The sequence below is a fragment of the Pelophylax lessonae genome, assembly GCF_965119305.1.
Source record: "Pelophylax lessonae genome assembly, chromosome: 4".
NCBI lineage: Eukaryota > Metazoa > Chordata > Amphibia > Anura > Ranidae > Pelophylax > Pelophylax lessonae.
Window position 1 is genome coordinate 622685932 of NC_138771.1, and position 23121 is coordinate 622709052.

At 44.2% G+C, this 23121-nt stretch overlaps 2 protein-coding genes across 3 annotated transcripts in view; both read right to left on the reverse strand.

Moving 5' to 3' along the window:
* Window positions 1-11586, reverse strand: part of LOC309551990 (uncharacterized protein) — a 53349-nt gene extending 41763 nt beyond the window's left edge. For both annotated transcript variants that reach the window (XM_082252735.1, XM_082252734.1), the window contains exon 1: window positions 11429-11586. In XM_082252735.1, coding sequence (XP_082108861.1) covers window positions 11429-11480 — 52 coding nt within the window. In that variant the 5' untranslated portion in view covers window positions 11481-11586. The remainder of the gene's footprint in view (window positions 1-11428) is intronic.
* A 22-nt stretch (window positions 11587-11608) lies between these two features.
* LOC309551989 (calpain-5-like) overlaps window positions 11609-23121 on the reverse strand; it is a 53728-nt gene continuing 42215 nt past the window's right edge. The window contains exons 11-12 of the mRNA XM_082252733.1: window positions 16204-16337; window positions 11609-11786 (exon numbers count right to left, since the gene is read on the reverse strand). Coding sequence (XP_082108859.1) covers window positions 11616-11786; window positions 16204-16337 — 305 coding nt within the window. The 3' untranslated portion in view covers window positions 11609-11615. The remainder of the gene's footprint in view (window positions 11787-16203; window positions 16338-23121) is intronic.

Genomic DNA, 23121 nt, shown 5'->3' on the forward strand with positions numbered 1-23121 from the left:
TTCCTGGTGTATAGGTGACCATCTCCTGTGTTTTTTCAGTGTATAGGTGACCCTCACCTCTATTCCTGGTGTATAGGTGACCATCTCCTGTGTTCTCAGTGTATAGGTGACCCTCACCTCTATTCCTGGTGTATAGGTGACCATCTCCTGTGTTCTCAGTGTATAGGTGACCCTCACCTCTATTCCTGGTGTATAGGTGACCATCTCCTGTGTTCTCAGTGTATAGGTGACCCTCACTCTATTCCTGGTGTATAGGTGACCATCTCCTGTGTTCTCAGTGTATAGGTGACCCTCACCTCTATTCCTGGTGTATAGGTGACCCTCACCTCTATTCCTGGTGTATAGGTGACCATCACCTCTATTCCTGGTGTATAGGTGACCATCTCCTGTGTTCTCAGTGTATAGGTGACCCTCACCTCTATTCCTGGTGAACAGGTGACCATCTCCTGTGTTCCCAGTGTATAGGTGACCCCCACCTCTATTCCTGGTGTATAGGTGACAATCTCCTGTGTTCTCAGTGTATAGGTGACCCTCACCTCTATTCCTGGTGTATAGGTGACCATCTCCTGTGTTCTCAGTGTATAGATGACCCTCACCTCTATTCCTGGTGTATAGGTGACCATCTCCTGTGTTCCCAGTGTATAGATGACCCTCACCTCTATTCCTGGTGTATAGGTGACCATCTCCTGTGTTCTCAGTGTATAGGTGACCCTCGCTCTATTCCTGGTGTATAGGTGACCATATCCTGTGTTCCCAGTGTATAGGTGACCCTCACCTCTATTCCTGGTGTATAGGTGACCATCTCCTGTGTTCTCAGTGTATAGGTGACCCTCACCTCTATTCCTGGTGAACAGGTGACCATCTCCTGTGTTCCCAGTGTATAGGTGACCCTCACCTCTATTCCTGGTGTATAGGTGACAATCTCCTGTGTTCTCAGTGTATAGGTGACCCTCACCTCTATTCCTGATGTATAGGTGACCATCTCCTGTGTTCTCAGTGTATAGGTGACCCTCACCTCTATTCCTGGTGTATAGGTGACCATCTCCTGTGTTCTCAGTGTATAGATGACCCTCACCTCTATTCCTGGTGTATAGGTGACCATCTCCTGTGTTCTCAGTGTATAGGTGACCCTCGCTCTATTCCTGGTTTATAGGTGACCATCTCCTGTGTTCCCAGTGTATAGGTGACCATCACCTCTATTCCTGGTGTATAGGTGACCATCTCCTGTGTTCTCAGTGTATAGGTGACCCTCCCCTCTATTCCTGGTGTATAGGTGACCATCTCCTGTGTTCTCAGTGTATAGGTGACCCTCGCTCTATTCCTGGTGTATAGGTGACCATCTCCTGTGTTCTCAGTGTATAGGTGACCATCACCTCTATTACTGGTGTATAGGTGACCCTCACCTCTATCCCTGGTGTATAGGTGACCATCTCCTGTGTTCTCAGTGTATAGGTGACCCTCACCTCTATTCCTGGTGTATAGGTGACAATCTCCTGTGTTCTCAGTGTATAGGTGACCCTCACTCTATTCCTGGTGTATAGGTGACCATCTCCTGTGTTTTTTCAGTGTATAGGTGACCCTCACCTCTATTCCTGGTGTATAGGTGACCATCTCCTGTGTTCTCAGTGTATAGGTGACCCTCACCTCTATTCCTGGTGTATAGGTGACCATCTCCTGTGTTCTCAGTGTATAGGTGACCCTCACCTCTATTCCTGGTGTATAGGTGACCATCTCCTGTGTTCTCAGTGTATAGGTGACCCTCACTCTATTCCTGGTGTATAGGTGACCATCTCCTGTGTTCTCAGTGTATAGGTGACCCTCACCTCTATTCCTGGTGTATAGGTGACCCTCACCTCTATTCCTGGTGTATAGGTGACCATCACCTCTATTCCTGGTGTATAGGTGACCATCTCCTGTGTTCTCAGTGTATAGGTGACCCTCACCTCTATTCCTGGTGAACAGGTGACCATCTCCTGTGTTCCCAGTTTATAGGTGACCCCCACCTCTATTCCTGGTGTATAGGTGACAATCTCCTGTGTTCTCAGTGTATAGGTGACCCTCACCTCTATTCCTGGTGTATAGGTGACCATCTCCTGTGTTCTCAGTGTATAGGTGACCCTCACCTCTATTCCTGGTGTATAGGTGACCATCTCCTGTGTTCTCAGTGTATAGATGACCCTCACCTCTATTCCTGGTGTATAGGTGACCATCTCCTGTGTTCCTAGTGTATAGATGACCCTCACCTCTATTCCTGGTGTATAGGTGACCATCTCCTGTGTTCTCAGTGTATAGGTGACCCTCGCTCTATTCCTGGTGTATAGGTGACCATATCCTGTGTTCCCAGTGTATAGGTGACCCTCACCTCTATTCCTGGTGTATAGGTGACCATCTCCTGTGTTCTCAGTGTATAGGTGACCCTCACCTCTATTCCTGGTGAACAGGTGACCATCTCCTGTGTTCCCAGTGTATAGGTGACCCTCACCTCTATTCCTGGTGTATAGGTGACAATCTCCTGTGTTCTCAGTGTATAGGTGACCCTCACCTCTATTCCTGATGTATAGGTGACCATCTCCTGTGTTCTCAGTGTATAGGTGACCCTCACCTCTTTTCCTGGTGTATAGGTGACCATCTCCTGTGTTCTCAGTGTATAGATGACCCTCACCTCTATTCCTGGTGTATAGGTGACCATCTCCTGTGTTCTCAGTGTATAGGTGACCCTCGCTCTATTCCTGGTTTATAGGTGACCATCTCCTGTGTTCCCAGTGTATAGGTGACCATCACCTCTATTCCTGGTGTATAGGTGACCATCTCCTGTGTTCTCAGTGTATAGGTGACCCTCCCCTCTATTCCTGGTGTATAGGTGACCATCTCCTGTGTTCTCAGTGTATAGGTGACCCTCGCTCTATTCCTGGTGTATAGGTGACCATCTCCTGTGTTCTCAGTGTATAGGTGACCATCACCTCTATTCCTGGTGTATAGGTGACCCTCACCTCTATCCCTGGTGTATAGTTGACAATCTCCTGTGTTCTCAGTGTATAGGTGACCCTCACTCTATTCCTGGTGTATAGGTGACCATCTCCTGTGTTCTCAGTGTATAGGTGACCATCACCCCTATTCCTGGTGTATAGGTGACCATCTCCTGTGTTCTCAGTGTATAGGTGACCCTCACCTCTATTCCTGGTGTATAGGTGACCATCTCCTGTGTTCTCGGTGTATAGGTGACCCTCACCTCTATTCCTGGTGTATAGGTGACCATCTCCTGTGTTCTCAGTGTATAGGTGACCCTCCCCTCTATTCCTGGTGTATAGGTGACCATCTCCTGTGTTCTCAGTGTATAGGTGACCCTCGCTCTATTCCTGGTGTATAGGTGACCATCTCCTGTGTTCTCAGTGTATAGGTGACCATCACCTCTATTCCTGGTGTATAGGTGACCCTCACCTCTATCCCTGGTGTATAGTTGACAATCTCCTGTGTTCTCAGTGTATAGGTGACCCTCACTCTATTCCTGGTGTATAGGTGACCATCTCCTGTGTTCTCAGTGTATAGGTGACCATCACCTCTATTCCTGGTGTATAGGTGACCATCTCCTGTGTTCTCAGTGTATAGGTGACCCTCACCTCTATTCCTGGTGTATAGGTGACCATCTCCTGTGTTCTCGGTGTATAGGTGACCCTCACCTCTATTCCTGGTGTATAGGTGACCATCTCCTGTGTTCTCAGTGTATATGTGACCCTCACCTCTATTACTGGTGTACCAAGTTGATATTTTTTTTTCTTCTTTAAATAAAAAGGACACAAAAAGTCAGATCTGGACCCTGTGAATGGATTAATACCAATATATTGGGCAAGTTGCTGTTTTTAATGATTTGCTCTTATCTACTCAAACTCATCAGCTGCTATAAATTATTGTTTTTATTGTTCATGAAAAGAAAGTGTGATAACCACAAACACTTTCAATTTCTCAGAAACTTCACAGAGGAAATAAATGTTTTCCCCAACATTCTGCCACTGACAGTAACGCTGATCTCACTGCATATATAACAGAATTATTATAAAGTGGACCCAGCATTAGATATTTTTTCTCATGCTAAGTAATGTGTCAGTGCAACACTTCTAGGTATTTATTACCCTCTTACAGAGATCACAATACTCCCCCTACCACAGCCTTCATATGCTTTTCAGGACAGAGCCATAGTTATTCAGGTATCATCCAGGGTCACCATCTACTTCCTGCTCTGAGCTGATTGCTCAGAAATGACACAAACATGTAAATTGTGTAGTTTTTGACTATTTTCACAAAGGCCTGACATACTGTAGATGCATCTTCTCACCTTGAAACTTTTTTTAAGCACTTGCTGACCACCCTATAGCAGTTTTACTGCTACAGGGCGGCTGCATCTTGCAGGATCTGGTATATACATGATCCCGCACTTCCAGGTAGCGAGTACGAGTGCGCGCCACCGGCGTCACGCTACCGCTGTGATTCTGATCAGTGGGTCCCGCAGAATCGATGTCCGCCGACACCACTGATCGTTCGCTACACATGCTGAACGTCAGTCTGACTATGTAAACAAGACAAACTGCCATTCTGTCTTTATAGAAGGCATGGATCCTGGGTCCAGGGACACGTATCTATGCCTTCTCCTAGTAAAAGCACCACACTGTGTACACAAAATAACTAGCTAGGCTCACAGTTGATCGCCCCTGATGTTAACCCCTTCCCAGTCAGTGTCATCAGTACAGTGACAGTGCATATTTTTAGCATTGATCACTGGATTAGTGTCATTGGCCCCCAAAAAGTGTCAAAAGGGTCAGTTAGTGTCAGACTGTCTGCCGCAATATCACAGTCCCACTATAAGGTGCTAATCGCCACCATTACTAGTATAAAAATAAATAAATAAAAATTTACAGTATATATCCCATAATAGTTTGTAGACGGTATAACTTTTGTGCAAGCCAATCAATTTAAATTTATAGAGATTTCTTTAACAAAAAATATGTAGGAGAATACATAATCGCCTAAATTTATGAATTTTATTTTTACTTTTTATGGGATATCTTTTAAAGCAGAAAATAAAAAATATATATATTTTTTTTTTCAAAATTGTCGATCGTTTTTGTTTATACCGCAAAAAAATAAAAAAGTGCAGAGGTGAGCAAATACCACCAAAAGAAATCGCTATTTGTGGAAAAAAAGGACATCAATTTTATTTGTGTACAGCATTCGAACGACTGCGCAATTGTCCGTTAATGTACCGCAGTGCCGTATCGAAAAAAATGGCCTGGTCATGAAGGGGGATAAACTTTCTGGAGCTGAAGTGGTTAAAAGTAAAGCCTGATCAGTGGGGGAGAGAAGATTGAAGAAAGGCTCCCTTGTGCCTTCAGCATACAGGTGGGCGACATCATCTCGGCCTAGACAAGGTCACTGGCTGGCGCCCTAAGTGACGGTTCACACTAGTGCAATGCCAAACATCCCATGTGTTAGTGTAGGAGGAGTTTTCATTCTCCCTTGACTGTCCTATGAGACTGCAGGACCCCCTGACCCTCTGTCTGGACAGTGCTAATTGGCCCTGTGTTGATCACATGCACTTTCCCAAGAAAACAAAAACTCTCTAGCAAAACACAACAAACTGAGCATGTGCAGCTTGCCCCCAAGTCTCTGTTCTATCAGGAGATGGTTTGGGGAGAGTGGAAGAAGGGGAGGATCAGAGAAGACAGGGTCAAACTGCTTTTTAACACAATGTGGAGGATAAACCCGTTATGTTCCACAGTGAGTATAACACGCATGCTTTACTGCATATACAGACTGATTTTACTGTTGTGAGCTTAGTAACACTTTAAGGCTTTGACTCTCACCAGAGACATTGTACATGTTCCCAATGTGGGATTTCTGTGGGTACCTTGGCTTCCAGCCACACTCCAGGAACAAACTGGTAAATAGATCAGCTTTCACCTAAACTTACCCTAGTGTGTGTATTGTGTAGAGCAGAGGTAGGACGTTCGATTGTAAGCTCCTTGGGGCAGAGACAAATATGAAGCATTCACAGTTATTGGTAAAACAATGTGGAATATGTCAGCACTCTGCTAATCAGTAGAATCGTTTTCAGGGCTCTACCAGAGAACATAGCCCTGTAATGCTGGCCACACAGATTACAATCTGATTGTACAGTTTCCTTAAGATTTACCAAATCTATGCAGTGTGAGGGCCTGATTGGATACAAGCTGGATATAAATGGAATGGGTAGTACCATACACTGCATAGTTATTATAACATTTAAAGACGATTGTACAGAAATTGCTTTAAAAGAACAAAGTGAAAAAGCAGAGTCTCTTTAGGTAGACCTAGCATCACCAAGCAAGATCTTTATTTTTCCTGGCCAAATTCCTAGTGACCCATTAACTCAATGTCCAGGAGTTATGGAATATGAGCAGTGGGACTACATTAAAGAAGGGAATGAGAGAGGACCGGTTGGGTGATCTGCAATAACGAAAGGCAGTAGCTAAGGGGTACACAAAACACATTGACTGGTTTACTAAGTGGATCAACTTGAGTAAATAAGCAATGTTTGGTAAGCATTTGTCTGCCATGGATGGGCCTAATTTAATCCACATTTGGGCAAAGCAGTCCACTTTTCACTACTACCGTATGTCAAAAGAAAAGGGCCAGGCAAAGAGATGCAGAAGAGGACACCAAGGGGGAAAGGCAGAAGAGGACAATGAGGGGAGGCAGAAGAAGACACCGAGGGGGAAAGGCAGAAGCTGAAACCGAGGGGGAAAAGGCAGAAGCGGAAACCTGAGGGGAAAAGGCAGAAGCAGGACACCGTGGGGGAAAGGCAGAAGCAGGACACCGAGGGGGAAAGGCAGAAACAGGACACCGAGGGGGAAAGGCAGAAACAGGACACCGTGGGGGAAAGGCAGAAACAGGACACCGTGGGGGAAAGGCAGAAGCAGGACACCGAGGGGGAAAGGCAGAAACAGGACACCGAGAGGGAAAGGCAGAAGCAGGACACCAAGGGGGAAAGGCAGAAGCAGGACACCAAGGGGGAAAGGCAGAAGCAGGACACCGAGAGGGAAAGGCAGAAGCGGACTCCGAGGGGGAAAAGCAGAAGCAGGACACCGAGGGGGAAAAGCAGAAGCAGGACACACACACAGAAGTGGGCACTGAGAAGGAACTAGAAGTGAACATGAAGGGGAAGGCAGAAGTGGACACGCGGGGGGTAAGAAGTGGGAAAACAAGAGGGAGGTAGATGTGGACACAAAGGGGTGGCAGAAGTGGACACCGAGGGGGAGGCAGAAGTGGATGCCTTGGATGTTTCAGAAGGAGAAGGGTGCAAAAACGGCAGGACCTTTTACCCTATACGGCTAAAGTAGCTTACAGCTCATGGGGGAAGTGCGCACTTTTTGCCTTGGGTGCTAAAGGAACATGTGCTGACACTGCAAGAGAATCATTAAATGCAGAAATACAGGCAGTTGTCTATGTAAATCTCTACTTTTCCTTGGCAGCTTGGCAAAGAATATCGTAATTTTACATACCAAATTGTAAAACACAAAATGAAAATGAAACATTAAAAGAAAATAACTAGTGTTTATAAAATATATTTTCTTTATTTAGTTATGTTCAGGACTACAAAAATATAATAATTTATAAATAGGTTTTCTTTTTTTGCATGATATATTGCATATGATATTCCATATTAAATTACTTCTATCCAGCAAGTGGAGCTCTAGGATCCATTTCATATGTTTACCAGGCTAATCTCAGCTGCACTGCGGAAAATCCAGTTTCTTAAAGCTTAGTGGCTGAGGTCCGAATTGCACATACAGCTGCACATCCCCCTCCCTCCTCTATTTCCATGCTTTATACATCCTTGAACAGCCCTTTCTTTCTGAAAGGGCCAGTAACTGATAAACCCATAACGCTTTGTGACATCAGTATCTAGGGAGCATTTTGTATTAAATGTTTGTTTGTAAAAATAAAACTTATCAAACAATATAAAAAGATAAAAATAACCGTTTAAAAATGTATAAATGTATGTGTTAACACAATGCATTTTAAAACATTAAGCCATAAACAAGATCCCTTTTACCTAACGCGGCACGAGTTGTGGTACGCTGCAGTGTGGGTTCAATGCCCGCTACTGTAATGAAGTGCTGGGGTACCATTTAAAATAAATGGCACTGCAATGCATGACGACACACAAAAATGCTTTTTATTGATTTGTAAACATCTATAAAACAGTTTGTGGGATGATTTAGCTGAATATATTTTACTGGGCAAGACCTACAAGTAAGAAATAATAGGAGGACATCTGACCTTACAAAGGTGGGCTGGTCAGTTCTAGACCACTGGGTCTCATCCATGGAAGATGGACATCAAAAGGGACTTTTGCTTCAATTACTAACCCCATTATAACTGTTCAGGATGTAACAGACAATACCCCACCCACACAACCCATATCCAGAAGTATTATCACTTACTTATTAACATTTTTACATACAATTAGTATCAGTACTCACCAATGGTGCAATGTCAAGGGATACCTTAGGTAACCTATTCCAGGTCATGTTCAGCTTTTTAGTAAGGCTGTCTGTATCCCCACTGGAAAGATGTCCTTCCAGTGCCAAAGGAGTGAGAGGAAATTTCCCAAAACAAGGGGAAATACTCCATGAATAGATACAGGAGACCTCAAGGGTGGCCCTTGACATCACCAAAGGTCTGCACATAATATTTAGTGCTGGTGTGATGTTACAGAAAACTGCTAGAGACTGCAGACATGCTAGAGAAGATGATCAGAGACTACAGGCGTGCTACAGGAGATGATCGTAGACTGCATACATGCATCAGAAGACGGTAATTGACTCTGAGCATGCTACAAGAGATGGTCAGAGACTGTAAACATGCAACGGGAGATGGTCAGAAACTGCAGACATGTAACAGAAGATGGTGAGAGACTACAGGCATGCTATCAGAGATGGTGAGACACTGTAAACAGGATACAAGATGTGGTCAGAAACTGTAGACATGATATAGTAGATGGTCAGGGACTACAGACATGCTACAGGAGATGGTCAAAGACTGTAAACATACTATGGGAGATGGTCAAAGACAGCAGATATACTATGGGAGATGGTGAAAGACTGTAGGCATACTACGGGAGAAGTCAGAGACTGCAGACATGCTACAGGAGATGGTCAGAGACAACAGACATGCTACAGGAGATGGTCAGAGACAACAGATATGCTACAGGAGATGACCATTATGCTATAAGACATGGTCAGAGACTGTAAACATGCACCAGGAGATGGTCAGAAACTCTAGACATGTAACAGAAGATGGTCAGAGACTACAGGCATGCTACCAGAGATGGACAGAGACTGTAAACAGGATACAAGATGTGGTCAGAAACTGTAGACATTATATAGTAGATGGTCAGGGACTGCAGACATGCTACAGGAGATGGTCAAAGACTGTAGACATACTACGGGAGATGGTCAAAGACTGTAGACATGCTACGGGAGATGGTCAAAGACTGTAGACATACTACGGGAGATGGTCAGGGACTGCAGACATGCTCCGGGAGATGGTCAAAGACTGTAGACATGCTACGGGAGATGGTCAAAGACTTTAGACATGCTATGGGAGATGGTCAAAGACTGTAGGCATGCTACGGGAGATGGTCAGGGACTGTAGACATGCTACAAGAGATGGTCAAAGACTGTAGACACACTACGGGAAATGGTCAGGGACTGCAGACATGCTATGGGAGATGGTCAAAGACTGTAGACATGCTACGGGAGATGGTCAAAGAATGTAGACATGCTACGGGAGATGGTCAAAGACTGTACACATGCTATGGGAGATGGTCAAAGAATGTAGACATGCTACGGGAGATGGTCAAAGACTGTAGACATGCTACGGGAGATGGTCAAAGACTGTAGACATGCTACGGGAGATGGTCAAAGACTGTAGACATGCTATTGGAGATGGTCAAAGACTGTAGACATACTGCGGGAGATGGTCAGGGACTGCAGACATGCTACGGGAGATGGTCAAAGACTGTAGACATGCTACAGGAGATGGTCAAAGACTGTAGACATGCTACGGGAGATGGTCAAAGACTGTAGACATGCTACGGGAGATGGTCAGGGACTGTAGACATGCTACAGGAGATGGTCAAAGACTGTAGAGATACTACGGGAGATGGTCAGGGATTGCAGACATGCTATGGGAGATGGTCAAAGACTGTAGACATGCTACGGGAGATGGTCAAAGAATGTAGACATGCTACGGGAGATGGTCAAAGACTGTAGACATGCTACGGGAGATGGTCAAAGACTGTAGACATGCTACGGGAGATGGTCAAAGACTGTAGACATGCTACGGGAGATGGTCAAAGACTGTAGACATGCTACGGGAGATGGTCAAAGACTGTAGATATACTACAGGAGATGGTCAAAGACTGTAGATATACTACGGGAGATGGTCAGAGACTGCAAACATGCTACAAGAGATAGTCAGAGACTGCAGATATGCTACAGAAGATGGTCAGAGACTGCAGACATGATAGATAAGACGGTCAGAGACAGCAGATATACTACAGGACATGGTCAAAGACTACAAACTTCAGGAGTCATTGACTGGAGATACGTTATAGGAGACTGCTAAAGATCACAGCTATTACACCCCCTTTACAGCAGCTCCCTTAAAAAATGACGTACTGACATTTGTTTCAGGAAGATCCATTATAGCAGATCAGATGCAAAGAAGAAGAAAATAAAAACTGATTGAACAGAAAAAAGTAAAACAGTGCAATAGAAATAAAACAAGATTTATCCACTAGAAGGTGGTCATAAGAATACTTTTCCTTCAGAGATTTGTGATTTTGTGCAGCCACATGCAGCCCTTCGGCACTTACCGAGCGTCTTCTCTGCAGGGGATCTGAGGGCCACACAATAAGTGCTAAAGGGTTGCATGTGGCCCTTAAGTGTCAGGTTGGGTCCAAGGTCTTAGGCTGGCCATACACTATACAATTTTCTTATTCAATTTCCTTTAGATTTACCTTCAACTATGTAGTGCAAGGGCTTGTCTGATTGCATACAAATTGAAAGTGTTTAGGTTTGACCTTATATTATATGGTTTTGGTAAATCTAAAGGAAAGTTGAACAAGAAAATTGTATAGTGTATGGCCAGCCTTAGACAGTTATCAACCAAACAAATATTGGATTCCTCCTCCTGGTGACCAATAGAGAAGGTTAATCTTCCCAGCAGGGGCACAAACAGTAAAAAAAACTGTTCGAGTTTCCAATCCACTATAAACAAATCAAAAGGTTTTTTTCTGTTTTTAGATACAGTTTTAGAAACGTCATTATAGGCACATGTAGGCCATTGTTCCCCTTGCTGCCCACACCACCCATCACATGGTCCATACCTGGACAAACTCCTCCGAGAAGAAGAGTGACAATCACCAGCATCCTCCCCATGGTGAAGCTTCTGTGAAGTCTGCAGAATGTGCGGAGTGGAGGTGATGTGGGACAGGAAAGAGGGGGAGATGTATAGAGAGAGGAGGAGGAGGTGACAACCACATATGAAACCAACAGACTGCAGGCAGGAAGAAGTCACAGTGCAGTCAGGTCTGAGCTGCTCGATTTTTCCACCATGATGTATCCAGCCGACGCCGTGTCTTTCCTCTGTAGTCTCAGCACCGAGATCTGGTCCGAATCTCCGACAGGGCACGGGACGGACACACTGCCCAATAAGATGTCCCTCGCCCATCGAGACTGCCATACCTGCAACACAAGACACAACTCACTACCCGTCTTCAAAGTCCAAAGCAAAACTCATCTCATAAAACAGGGATCCTCAAACTATGGACCTCCAGCTGTTGACGTCACGTCCCATGAGGCATTGTAAAACTCTGACATTCACAGACATGACTAGGCATGATGGGAATTGTAGTTCCTGAACAGATGGAGGGCCATAGTTTGAAGATCTATGAAGGCTCCACTGCTGAAAATGCTGATTGCCTGGCTGTCATGCTGACCACTGGCCTCAATACTTTCTGAGTCACTGACAAGGAACACGAGTGCAGACCAGGAAAGTCAATAGGAATTATCTGCATTTGGGTCTCAGGTCAGAAAGTTGATGTCAGAGGGTCAGCAGACTTTTACAATATTTACTTATCCACTTTACCCCTCCCTTCATGACCAGGCCATTATTTGCTATTCAGCACTGTGCTGCTTTAACTGGTAATTGCACGGTCATGCAACCCTGTACCCAAACTAAATTTATATCATTTTTTTCACCCAAACAGAGATTTCTTTTGCTGGTATTTGATCAGTGGTTTTAATATTTTTGTGATATAAACAGAAAAAAACATAAATAAAAAATAATCAAATTTCTTCATAAATTGAGGCCAGAATGCTACATGTCTTTGGTAAAAAGAAAAAAGTGCATATTAATTTGTGTGAAAATCATAGTGCCTACAAATGATGGTATATATATATATATATATATATATATATAAAAATATACACACACACTGGAATTTTTATTTATTTTATACTAGTAATGATCAGCAACTTATAGCGGGACTTTGATAGTGCGGAGAGCAATCTGATACTAACTGATGGGAACTGTCTGACACTAACATAACCAGTGACACTAATACAGTGATCAGTGTTAAAGGAGTTGTAAAGGCAGAGGATTTTTTTTATCTCAATGCATTCTATGCATTTAGGCCCTGTTCACACCTGAGCGTTTTTCAGCTCGTAAAACGCTCATCTCTGAAGTCTCAGAACGCCCAACATGCAAAATCCCATTCATTTCAATGGCCCCTGTTCACATCTGAGTGTTTTATCACCTGAAGCAAAATGCCTGAAGCCCTATTCACACCTGAGAATTTTCCAGCTCATAAAACGCTCATCTCTAAAGTCTCAAAATGCCCAACAAGCAAAATCCCATTCACTTCAATGGCCCCTGTTCACATCTGAGCGTTTTGTCTCCTGAAGCAAAAGGCCTGAAGCTCAAAAAAGTACATGAGCTTCTTTTTTGGCAGATTACAAGCATTTTTGTTGGATGTCAATGCCTGCCTCCAAACACCTGCAAAAAAAAGCCTGAAAAAACGCCTGGAAAAAAGCCCAAAAAAACGCCTGTAAAAAGCCCCAAAAAACACCAGAAAAAAGACAAGAAAAACGCCCGAAAAAAGCCAGAAAAAACACATGAAAAAAGCCCAATAAAACGCCTGAAAAAAGCCAGAAAAAAACGCCTGAAAAATGCCCAAAAAAACCCCAAAAAAACGCCTGAAAACAATACGCTCAGGTGTGAATGGAGCCTGAAGCTCAAAAAAGTACACGAGATTCTTTTTTGGCAGATTACAGGTGTTTTTGTTAGATATCAATGCCTGCCTCCAAACACCTGCAAAAAAATTGCCTGAAAAAAGCCCAGATAAACGCCTGAAAAAAGCCCAAAAAAACACCTGAAAAAAGCCCCAAAAAACGCCTGAAAACAATACCTTCAGGTGTGAATGGAGCCTAAGATAAAAAGCCTTCTATGTGTATAGCAGGCTCCCTAATACTTACCTGAGCCGCATCTCTATCCAGCGATGTCCACGAGTCCCTCGGCTATCTTGGACTCTCCCTCCTGATTGGCTGATGCACAGCAGCGGCACCATTGGCTCCTGTTGCTGTCAATCAAAGTCACTTAGCCAATCAGAAGAGGGGGGCGTTGCCGAACGGCAGCTCTGCGCCTGAATGGACACAGGGAGCTGTGACTTGGCTCGGGTGCCCCCATAGCAATCTGCTTGCTGTGAGGGCACTCAACAGGAGGGAGGGGCCAGGAGCACAGAAGAGGGATCTGAGAAGAGGAGGATCTGGGCTGCTCTGTGTAAAACCAACTGCACAGAGGAGGGAAGTATAACATGTTTGTTATTTTTATAGAAAAAACAAAAGAATGAAACTTTACAATCACTTTAATCGATGTGGCTGATTTTTTTCCCCCTGCTTTGCAGGGAGATAAAAACAGCCACCCTACTGCTTCCTGTACAGAGCCCTGTGTTGTTAGTAAACACAGGGCTCTGTACTGTGATTCGCTAAGCCGATCAGCAGGTCCTGGCCATAAATCATTGGCCAGGATCTACTGACCAACTTGTGCTGTGCCAAATTACAGCACAGATCAGCCGGCGGGCACTCCAAGGGCCAGCTCTGGCCAATGGAGAGCCTTTATTGATAAAATGTGAAGCTTTTCTGAAAAATGATACCATTGCTGTATACGATGACACGTCAGCACAGCTACCATTGGACTCTTCCTGCAGACATCTGGATGCCGGCTGCATGTTGCTTAAGCAACACAAAAGAGCGTATTTATAAAAAATCTGCATAGCACCTTGCCCGGCGAAAGTGCATGTACATTCGTTCTGTTAGAACGGGGCAACAAAAATGTTATTAGACTATTTACTGTGCTAGTGGAATGTTTTTAATTGATTTAAAAACAGAAAATATAGCATTTGGCCACTGGATGGTGCTAAGTATCATAGCAAATTCCTACGATACTTTGTGCTATCCAGTGGGCAGAAGTGGTATTTACAGTTTTAAAGCGGAATTCAGCCACTTTGTAAAAAGTTAAGACACAATAAGTCCACGGAATTGCATAACACCTCCTGGGCTTATCTCTATTATTTATATCTGACAGATTTATTGTTCTGCCAGGAATTACACTCAGAGCTGTAAGAGTAGATAAAGGCACACAGAGCAGCTATCCACCCCCCCCCCCCCCCTTTCCAATGCCTATTCATAGAAGCCTATTTATTATTTTGTGAAAGGGTTCACATAAGACCAGTGTTAATTTTGGCAGCAAATTTCAATTTAGTTTTAGTCTTAGTCTTAGGACTAAAATGGCATTTTAGTTTTAGTCCTATTTTAGTCTTCTGCAAGTGTTTTAGTTTTAGTCGTATTTAGTCGACTAAAACTCCAGTATATTTTAGTCGACTAAAACGCCCTACATTTTAGTCGACTAAAACTAATTTTAGTCATCTATAATGGAATGGGCTTAGTTCAATTGTAATTTGTAATGCATTATTTAAGCATTTCTCTACAATTTACAAACTCATTATATACTACTGCTGGTCCTGGAGTGAAAAATCTAATATGTTATTACTTATGCTTTGAGCATGCACCAGTGTTAATTTGTGGCAGCAAATTTCGATTTAGTTTTAGTTATAGTCTTTTGACTAAAATGCCATTTTAGTTTTAGTCGTATTTTTGTCTTAAGACTAAAATGCCATTTTAGTTTTAGTCGTATTTTAGTCATCTGAATTGTCTTAGTCGACAAAAACGTTTTAGTCGGTTTTAGTCGACGAAATTAACACTGCATAAGACAAAGGCTTCTGTGAATGGGCAGAATAAAAATGACATAAATCTTTCCCTCAGTTAGTAAACGCAATAACTTTTGCGCAAACCAATCAAAATAAGCTTATTGCGATTTTTTTTACCAAAAATATGTAGCAGAAAACAAATTTGCCTAAAATGCTAAAAAATTTTGATTTTTACATTTTTTTGGGGGGGAATTTCATATAAAAAAAATGTGAAAAATATTGTTTTTTTTTAAAATTGTCGCTCTTTTTTTGTTTATAGCGCAAAAAATAAAAATCGCACAGGTGATCAAATACCACCAAAAGAAAGCTCTGTTTGTGGGAAAAAAAGGACGTCAATTTTGTTTGGGTATAGCGTTGCACGACCACGCAATTGTCCGTTAAAGTCACGCAGTGCCGAATCGCAAAATAGGGCCTGGTCTTTGAGCAGCCAAATCCTCCGGGGATTAAGTGGTTAAGAAATTCGGACTTTACTTCCCCTTTAACTCATGGTGTGCCCTCATTTCTTTTTTACAAAGGAGATGAATTCCTGTAATTCAGCTTTACACTAATAATGGGGAAAAAAATGTTTTTACCAGCACAGGACAAAGCCTAATAAGATTTGTTTTTTTGCCCTATTTGCATAGAACAAATGTACATACACACAGTCACTGGGCGAATTGCTACAATGCTAACCACATGCCTTCTATTCATACATCCTACATACCCGGACCCCATTTTATTACATCTTGGCATCTCAGTAGCTTCAAAAAGATCTTTGAAATATGAGAGTCAGTGTTCAGATTCTCTTGCAGAGCCTTTGCTGCCTTTTCCCGCACCTGGGAGAATGGCCGTCCTACCTGTACAACAATCGCCCTTTTCTCATGTTTGCGGTAAAATATGGCTTTCAAGTCAAACTCCGGGTTCCGTCCTTTCACCGTCTGCGATCTTACCTTCTGACCCTCACAGTGAATCGTCACATAGACAGAAGGATCTAGCAAAAAAAAAAGAAATCTGCATTAGTAATTCAAATCCTAATTCCAGCCACATAAGAGTAAATATTGTTGTTAGGTTTATATTTCTGTTTGTGACCACATTGTGGAGATTTTCTCTCACTTCCTGTCCCGGTGACACCAGGTCAGAGACTTTCACACCAGGCATGGGCAGCAATAAAAAAGTTCTAACTCTTCCCTACTCTGTCTGTGTACCCATTGGGGAGATCCCTCATCACTTCCTGTCCTGACAAATGAATGTGGAGAGACCGAGAGCAGCACAAATATAATGTAAGTAACAGAAATCTTTATTGTGCGGGACAGAAGGTTGCAAGAGGAAACCAACATGTTTTGGGGTTTATTACTCCTTCATCAGGGCGTATGCTGATAATAAATAGGGAGAATACAGGGCATCAGATGATATAATAAAGCAGGAATATGCAAACTGTGGCCCTCCAGCTGTTGCAGAACTATAAGTCCCATCATGCCTCTGCCTCTGGGAGTCATGCTTGTGGCTGTCAGAGTCTTGCAATGCCTCATGGGACAGCTGAGCCCGGACGAGGGTAATATTGAGCCCCCAAAACGCATTTGCTTTGCATGAGGAAAAAATATGTTTTGTTTCTTTTAGATTCGTTAATATATTTATTTTGTTTCATTAAATTTGGTTAATTCATTTGATTCGTATTCAAAAAATTTTTATGCCTTTTTAGAATTTTCCTCGAATTTACCAATTTTTTCAATTTGAAGCGTTTGAATCTATATATTTTAAAAATCGGTCGAATCGAAAACTTTAGGTTTTTTTTTCCGATTCAAATGTGGAAAAGTGAATAAACAAAAGAAAAATCTTCATCAAATGATTACAATTTAAATCACCTTTGGCTTAACAAAAACAGCGTTATTTCAAAATGGCACTCTAATAACACACACAGTCTTTGATTTCAGAAATATGTCTACAGTTCGAATGCAACTGGAATTCGATGTAAAATTTGATTTAGAATTTCAATTTGATATTCGGAGCATTCAGTAAATTTCGTTTATACTGTAATTCGGGTATTCGGATATCTCCAAAAACCGAAAAATTTGTCTGAATATTTATTCGGAATGAAACTAATCGCACCTCTTTGATTTCAGAAATGTTTACAGTTCAAATTCAACTGGAATTCAATGTAAAAATGGATTTTTGTAAAATCTTACCGTAAAATCCTTTTCTCTTAGCTCATTGACAGACGTAGTCCTCGGTGATACACCACCTTCGGGTTATGTTGCCTCCACAGGAGCAGGACTAGACAGGAAATTAAAAAGCTCTGGCCACACCCTAGGGGCAGTCCCAGAGGGTATATCCTCTCTCTCTCTGCCTCAGCAAATCAGTTATGTGAAAAAGCAGTCTTTAGAGATTTTAACCCAACCCAACTCAAAAACAGAGGGGCGGGGACTACGTCTGTCAATGAGCTAAGAGAAAAGGATTTTACGGTAAGATTTTACAAAAATCAATTTTTCTCTAGCGCTCATTGACAGACGTAGTCCTCGGTGATACACCACCTTCGGGACGTCCCAGAGCAGTATCACAAATGAGGGGTGGGAAAATGGAAATCAAATCCCAATCTAGAAGGCCCAACCGGTGCCAACTAGAAGTTTACAATGCTCATCCTTAATGATGAGACTCAACAAAAAAGAGAAATTTTTTTTTTTTTTTTTCAAACAGAAAAAAACCCTCGAGGTAGACCACCGGTCTCCTCAAATTGCGGCCTGCAAAACCTTGCGGCCAAATGAGGCATCCGCCGATGCCGTCACATCAATTTTATAGAATTTTGTAAAGGTATGTACCGACGACCAGGTGGCCGCCTTACATACCTGGACCACTGACGCCTGATGGCGAAAGGCCCAGGAAGTACTGAGCGCTCGAGTAGAGTGCGCCCTAACAGGGAACGGAGGACTCTGACCCTTAATAGAATAAGCCTGTACCACCGTTTGTCTAATCCATTTGGCAATGGTCGCGGCAGATGCAGGCAAACCCTTTCTGGGGCCATCCGTGATCACAAAAAGTGAATCCGTCTTACGGAATGATTCCGTAGCTTTCAGGTATACCCTGATTGCCCGAACCACATCTAAGGAATGCAACGCATGTTCCCGATGATGCTTGGGCTGAGGACACAAGGAAGGTAGTACAATATCTTCATTCAGATGAAAATCTGAAACCACCTTAGGAAGAAAAGATGGCTTAGGATGAAGTACTACCTTATTCCTATGAATCACTAGGTATGGGGACTGGCATGATAATGCAGCCAGTTCTGACACCCTGCGAGCAGAAGTAATAGCCACCAAGAAGGCCACCTTCTGGGATAAAGTAAGCAAGGGAATCTCCCTGATGTTTTCAAAGGGAGGTTTCTGTAGAACCGACAAAACCAAATTAAGATCCCAGGGCGGTAAGGGCGCGCGGACTGGAGGAGCCAGGTGCCGCACCCCCTGGATGAAATTCGGCACCAAGGACTTGGTAGCTAAAGGTTTCTGAAAGAAGATTGCTAATGCTGAAACTTGACCCTTGATGGTGCTCAAGGCTAGCTTCTGCTCAACCCCTTGTTGCAAAAAGGCCAATATTCGAGTCACCGAATAGGTACGTGGAGGAAATCCTAAAGATTCGCACCACGCAATATAAGTCTTCCATGTGTGATAATAGACCTTGCTGGAAGTCGCTTTCCTTGCTTTAATAAGGGTAGGAATGACTGAAGTAGACAAACCTCTGTCCTTCAGTACTTGGGTCTCAATGGCCAGGCCATTAAACCCAGCGACTGTAAAGCATGATGGTAAATTGGTCCTTGAGACCACAGACACTCCCTGAGACGAAGTTCCCACGGAACGTCTGCGACTAGCATGTCCAAGTCGGCCAGGCCGGCTTGAGGAGGCCAGCCTAGAATTTCTAGGACCACTGGCGCTGATAGAATCTGAACCAGGCGCCCCTAGAGGTATCTGGCCCCGACCATCCGAGAAAGTCTGGTCGTTTTCTGTTCCCACACATTTATCAGATACCTGATTGTTATCAGGAAGGGTGATCTTTTCTGGTTGAACCTCAGGGACCGAAGTCACCCGACTAGAGGCTACTTGGCCTATCTGGTCAACCAGATCCGATTCCTGTGAGGTATAGGGACTAATCTTAGGAAAAGGTAAAGGAAAAGATCTATTCAGGGAACGGTAACTACCGCTTCCTGTAGTACTTAAATGTTGGAAGGGAAGAATCGCACCGGTAGTAGTGGTTGAAGCTCGATCTAATGTCCTGAATACCGGTGAAAACCTCCCCCCACCCTGAAACCGGGTGGGGGCGCACCTTCAGGCTGTGTACTCCTTTGCTTCGGGTTTGGCTGGGTTGGTCCTCTGCTTGTCCGACCAGCCCTTCTTGAACCCTCCTGGAGGAGTCTTGCCTTTCCCGCTAGTACCAGCCGGGCGCCCTTTATGGGCGGTAAAGAAAGGTCCTCGCTTGTTGTGAGGTCACTTAGCTTTAGCAGCCTGTGGCAAAAAAGTGCTCTTGCCCCCAGTGGTGCATGCCCTAATAAGGGAGTAGTGTCCAAGGCTGCGTCACAGATAAACTGTAGCCCTTGTATAATCTGTTCCATCAAATCAGATGTCTCCTGGGGAATATCTTTTCCCCTAAGGTCTTGGCGTACCATTTTCGCCCATTCCGTAAGTGTCTGGGAAACTAGACCAATAACAATTACTGGTCTAAATGCTGACCCTATCAGAGAGAAGATGGTGCAGGACTCTGCTTCCATCTTTCGATCCACCGGATCCTTAAAGGACGAAGTGTCCTCCACTGGGATAACCGTGGCTTTATTCAGCCTGGAAATAGGTGGATCCACGACTGGTGGTACCGTCCATTTCTTAATGATGGATTCCTCAAACGGATAGCGTCTAGCAATACGCTTGGAAATAGTAAAGGTACGTTTAGAATGCTCCCATTCTCCTTTAATCTGATTACTGAAACATTTGGGTACAGGAAAAACCTTCACCGTTTTGATGGGCTTATTAGTACCAAAAGGAATCTCTGTTTCAGTTGCCTCTGCCGGTAAAGCCTCAAGTTTTAAGGTTTCCTGCACTGCCACAACTAGTGCGTCCACCAATGCTTCTTCCTGAATTATAGCAGGAGAAGAAGCGTCCTCCTCACTGTCTGAGGGGGCTTTACCTGGGATAACAGCCTTTGCAGAGGAACCTGCAACTGCAGTGACCATCTCCGAATCTGAGTCAGAGGTGTCAGATAATATAGGGGTAGGCGGGGGTCGCTTCCTTGACCCCCGTCCCTGACAGGCCGCCTCCACCCGAGCCACCATAGACTCCAAAATTGCTGTAAATGACTCTACACTCTGTGCACCGGCGGGTCCCGTGGCCCCCTCGAGGGAAACAGGTGGGGGAATATGTGTGGCAGGGTCCATGATAATTCCAGTCACTTCCTGGATAATATAATTCAAAAATAAAAAACCTTTTTTTTTTTTTTTTTTTCAGACCCCCAGCGCCACAAAAAGCCCCTTAGTGTTACCTGCTAGGGATCCCTATCGATCGAGAGAGAGAGAGAGATAGACCCCCAGGCTCACCACTTGATGCTCAGAGTTTAACTGCAACAGGTTACAGCGCTGTCTTGACAAACAGGAAGTCTTTTGGCTGGCTGCCCAGGAAGAAAGGAGGCGGCTCCGCCCTTCTGCACGCCTTCCGGCGCCTCCCCTAGCTCCACGAGGTGTTTGGATCACCTCAAACATGGCCGCCCCCATGCTGGAGACACGAGGCTACGCCAAAATGGCGGCTCGTGCGATCCAGCAAAAAAAATGGCGGCGGCCTGTACTGAATAGCAGTGTGCTGCAGGGCACACAACACTCTCTCTGCATGGGGATTTGGCGTGGTTGGCGGTACCGGCCCTGGCGGACCGCATGGCCATTCGGGAGGCCTGCTAATAGTTGGAGATCTGATTAGGAAGGCAGTCTACATGTCCGTGGCTTCTGACTGGTAGGTAGCTTATTCTTATCACCGTAAGATTCCCAGAATGCCACAGATTATAATCTTTTTAACATGTATACAATTAGATTGTTAGCTCCCAAACCAAGCCTCCTGGCTTTTTGCACATAAAATCACACTCAAAGTAGGAGGATCTGTGTCATTTATAGGATAGAGAGGGACTCTATCTTACCATACAGAGAGGGGCCCGCGTTCACCACAAGACCCGTCAGGGGAAAAGGGGGAACATACTACTCACCATACCGGAACCAGGCGGGCACCAACTCCTGACAGTACCCCTCTCCACCGGGGCGGGAGGGCTGTCGACCGATATGGACGCCGTGACTCATGGTCTTTGGCATTTCAGCGAGACGTTTAACTCGCGGGGTCAGTCCTTTAATGGGACTTTGTCGCGGCCGACCCAGCGCGGAGCTATGGCCTGCACGCGCTCGTAGGCTGAACTGGGGTGACCACCGGATCTCAACATCCAGCCCGTCGCCCAGTTCAGCTTTCTTGCTTGAAGATCTCACAGGAACACTGGAGAAAAAAAACTGTCTAAAAAATCCTTTAAGAAAAAAATCTTGCCAGGACCTAAGATCCCAGCAAGGTATCTAGGTCCTTACTCCTAACTAGACAGAAAATAACTGATTTGCTGAGGCAGAGAGAGAGAGGATATACCCTCTGGGACTGCCCCTAGGGTGTGGCCAGAGCTTTTTAATTTCCTGTCTAGTCCTGCTCCTGTGGAGGCAACATAACCCGAAGGTGGTGTATCACCGAGGACTACGTCTGTCAATGAGCGCTAGAGAAAATTTGATTTGAATTTCAATTAGAATTTCTGAAATTCAGACTAGGTTCGTTTCGTTATTCAGAGCATTCGGTACTCTGTAATTCGGAAAAATATCCGAACAACAATAAATTCCCCTGAATATTTATTCGGAACGAAATACCTATGCACATGTCTATTCTCTTGTGACTTAACTGGACATTCCATTATATGTGTGCGGTATACTTAGAGGTTCAAAGAGCAGCTATGGAATGAGGTGACGGTAAGCGTGCCACGTGTATATGTTAAATAAGGTAAAGCTTTATTTCCCACAACAGAAAGACACAAGAGATGCACATTTGGGCGGGGGGGGGGGGGCTCAATACTCCCCCCTTCATCAGGGCTCAGCAGCCTATCCCATGACCCAAATGAGCACAATGCTCTTTTATCCAGTATACTTCCTATTTACTATCAGCATCTAAGCCCTGATGAAGGAGTACTGATCCCCCGAAATGCGTTGGATCACTCTTCGTGGCTTTGTCATGCAAAATACAGATTTACTGGATTTACATTATACTGGGAGGTCCACAGAGTAGCTATGTGGAGAGCGTAGGAGTGTCACAACTCTAATGTATGTCCAGTAAGTCTTTCCCATCATCATCCTCTAAGCCGGTGGTTCTCAACTCGGGCACACTAACAGGCCAGATTTTAAGTATCACCTTGGGGAGATGCAGACTAGAATACTGCAACCACTGAGCAGCAAATGATATCACTTGTGATGTATTTCAGATATCTTGCAAACCTGGCCTGTTAGTGTACCCTGAGGATAGGAGTTGAGAAACACTGGTCTAAGCCCTGATGAAGAACACTGGTCTAAGCTCTGATGAAGAACATTGGTCTAAGCCCTGATGAAGAACACTGGTCTAAGCCCTGATGAAGAACACTGGTCTAAGCCCTGATGAAGAACACTGGTCTAAGCCCTGATGATGAAGAACACTGGTCTAAGCCCTGATGAAGAACACTGGTCTAAGCCCTGATGAAGAACACTGGTC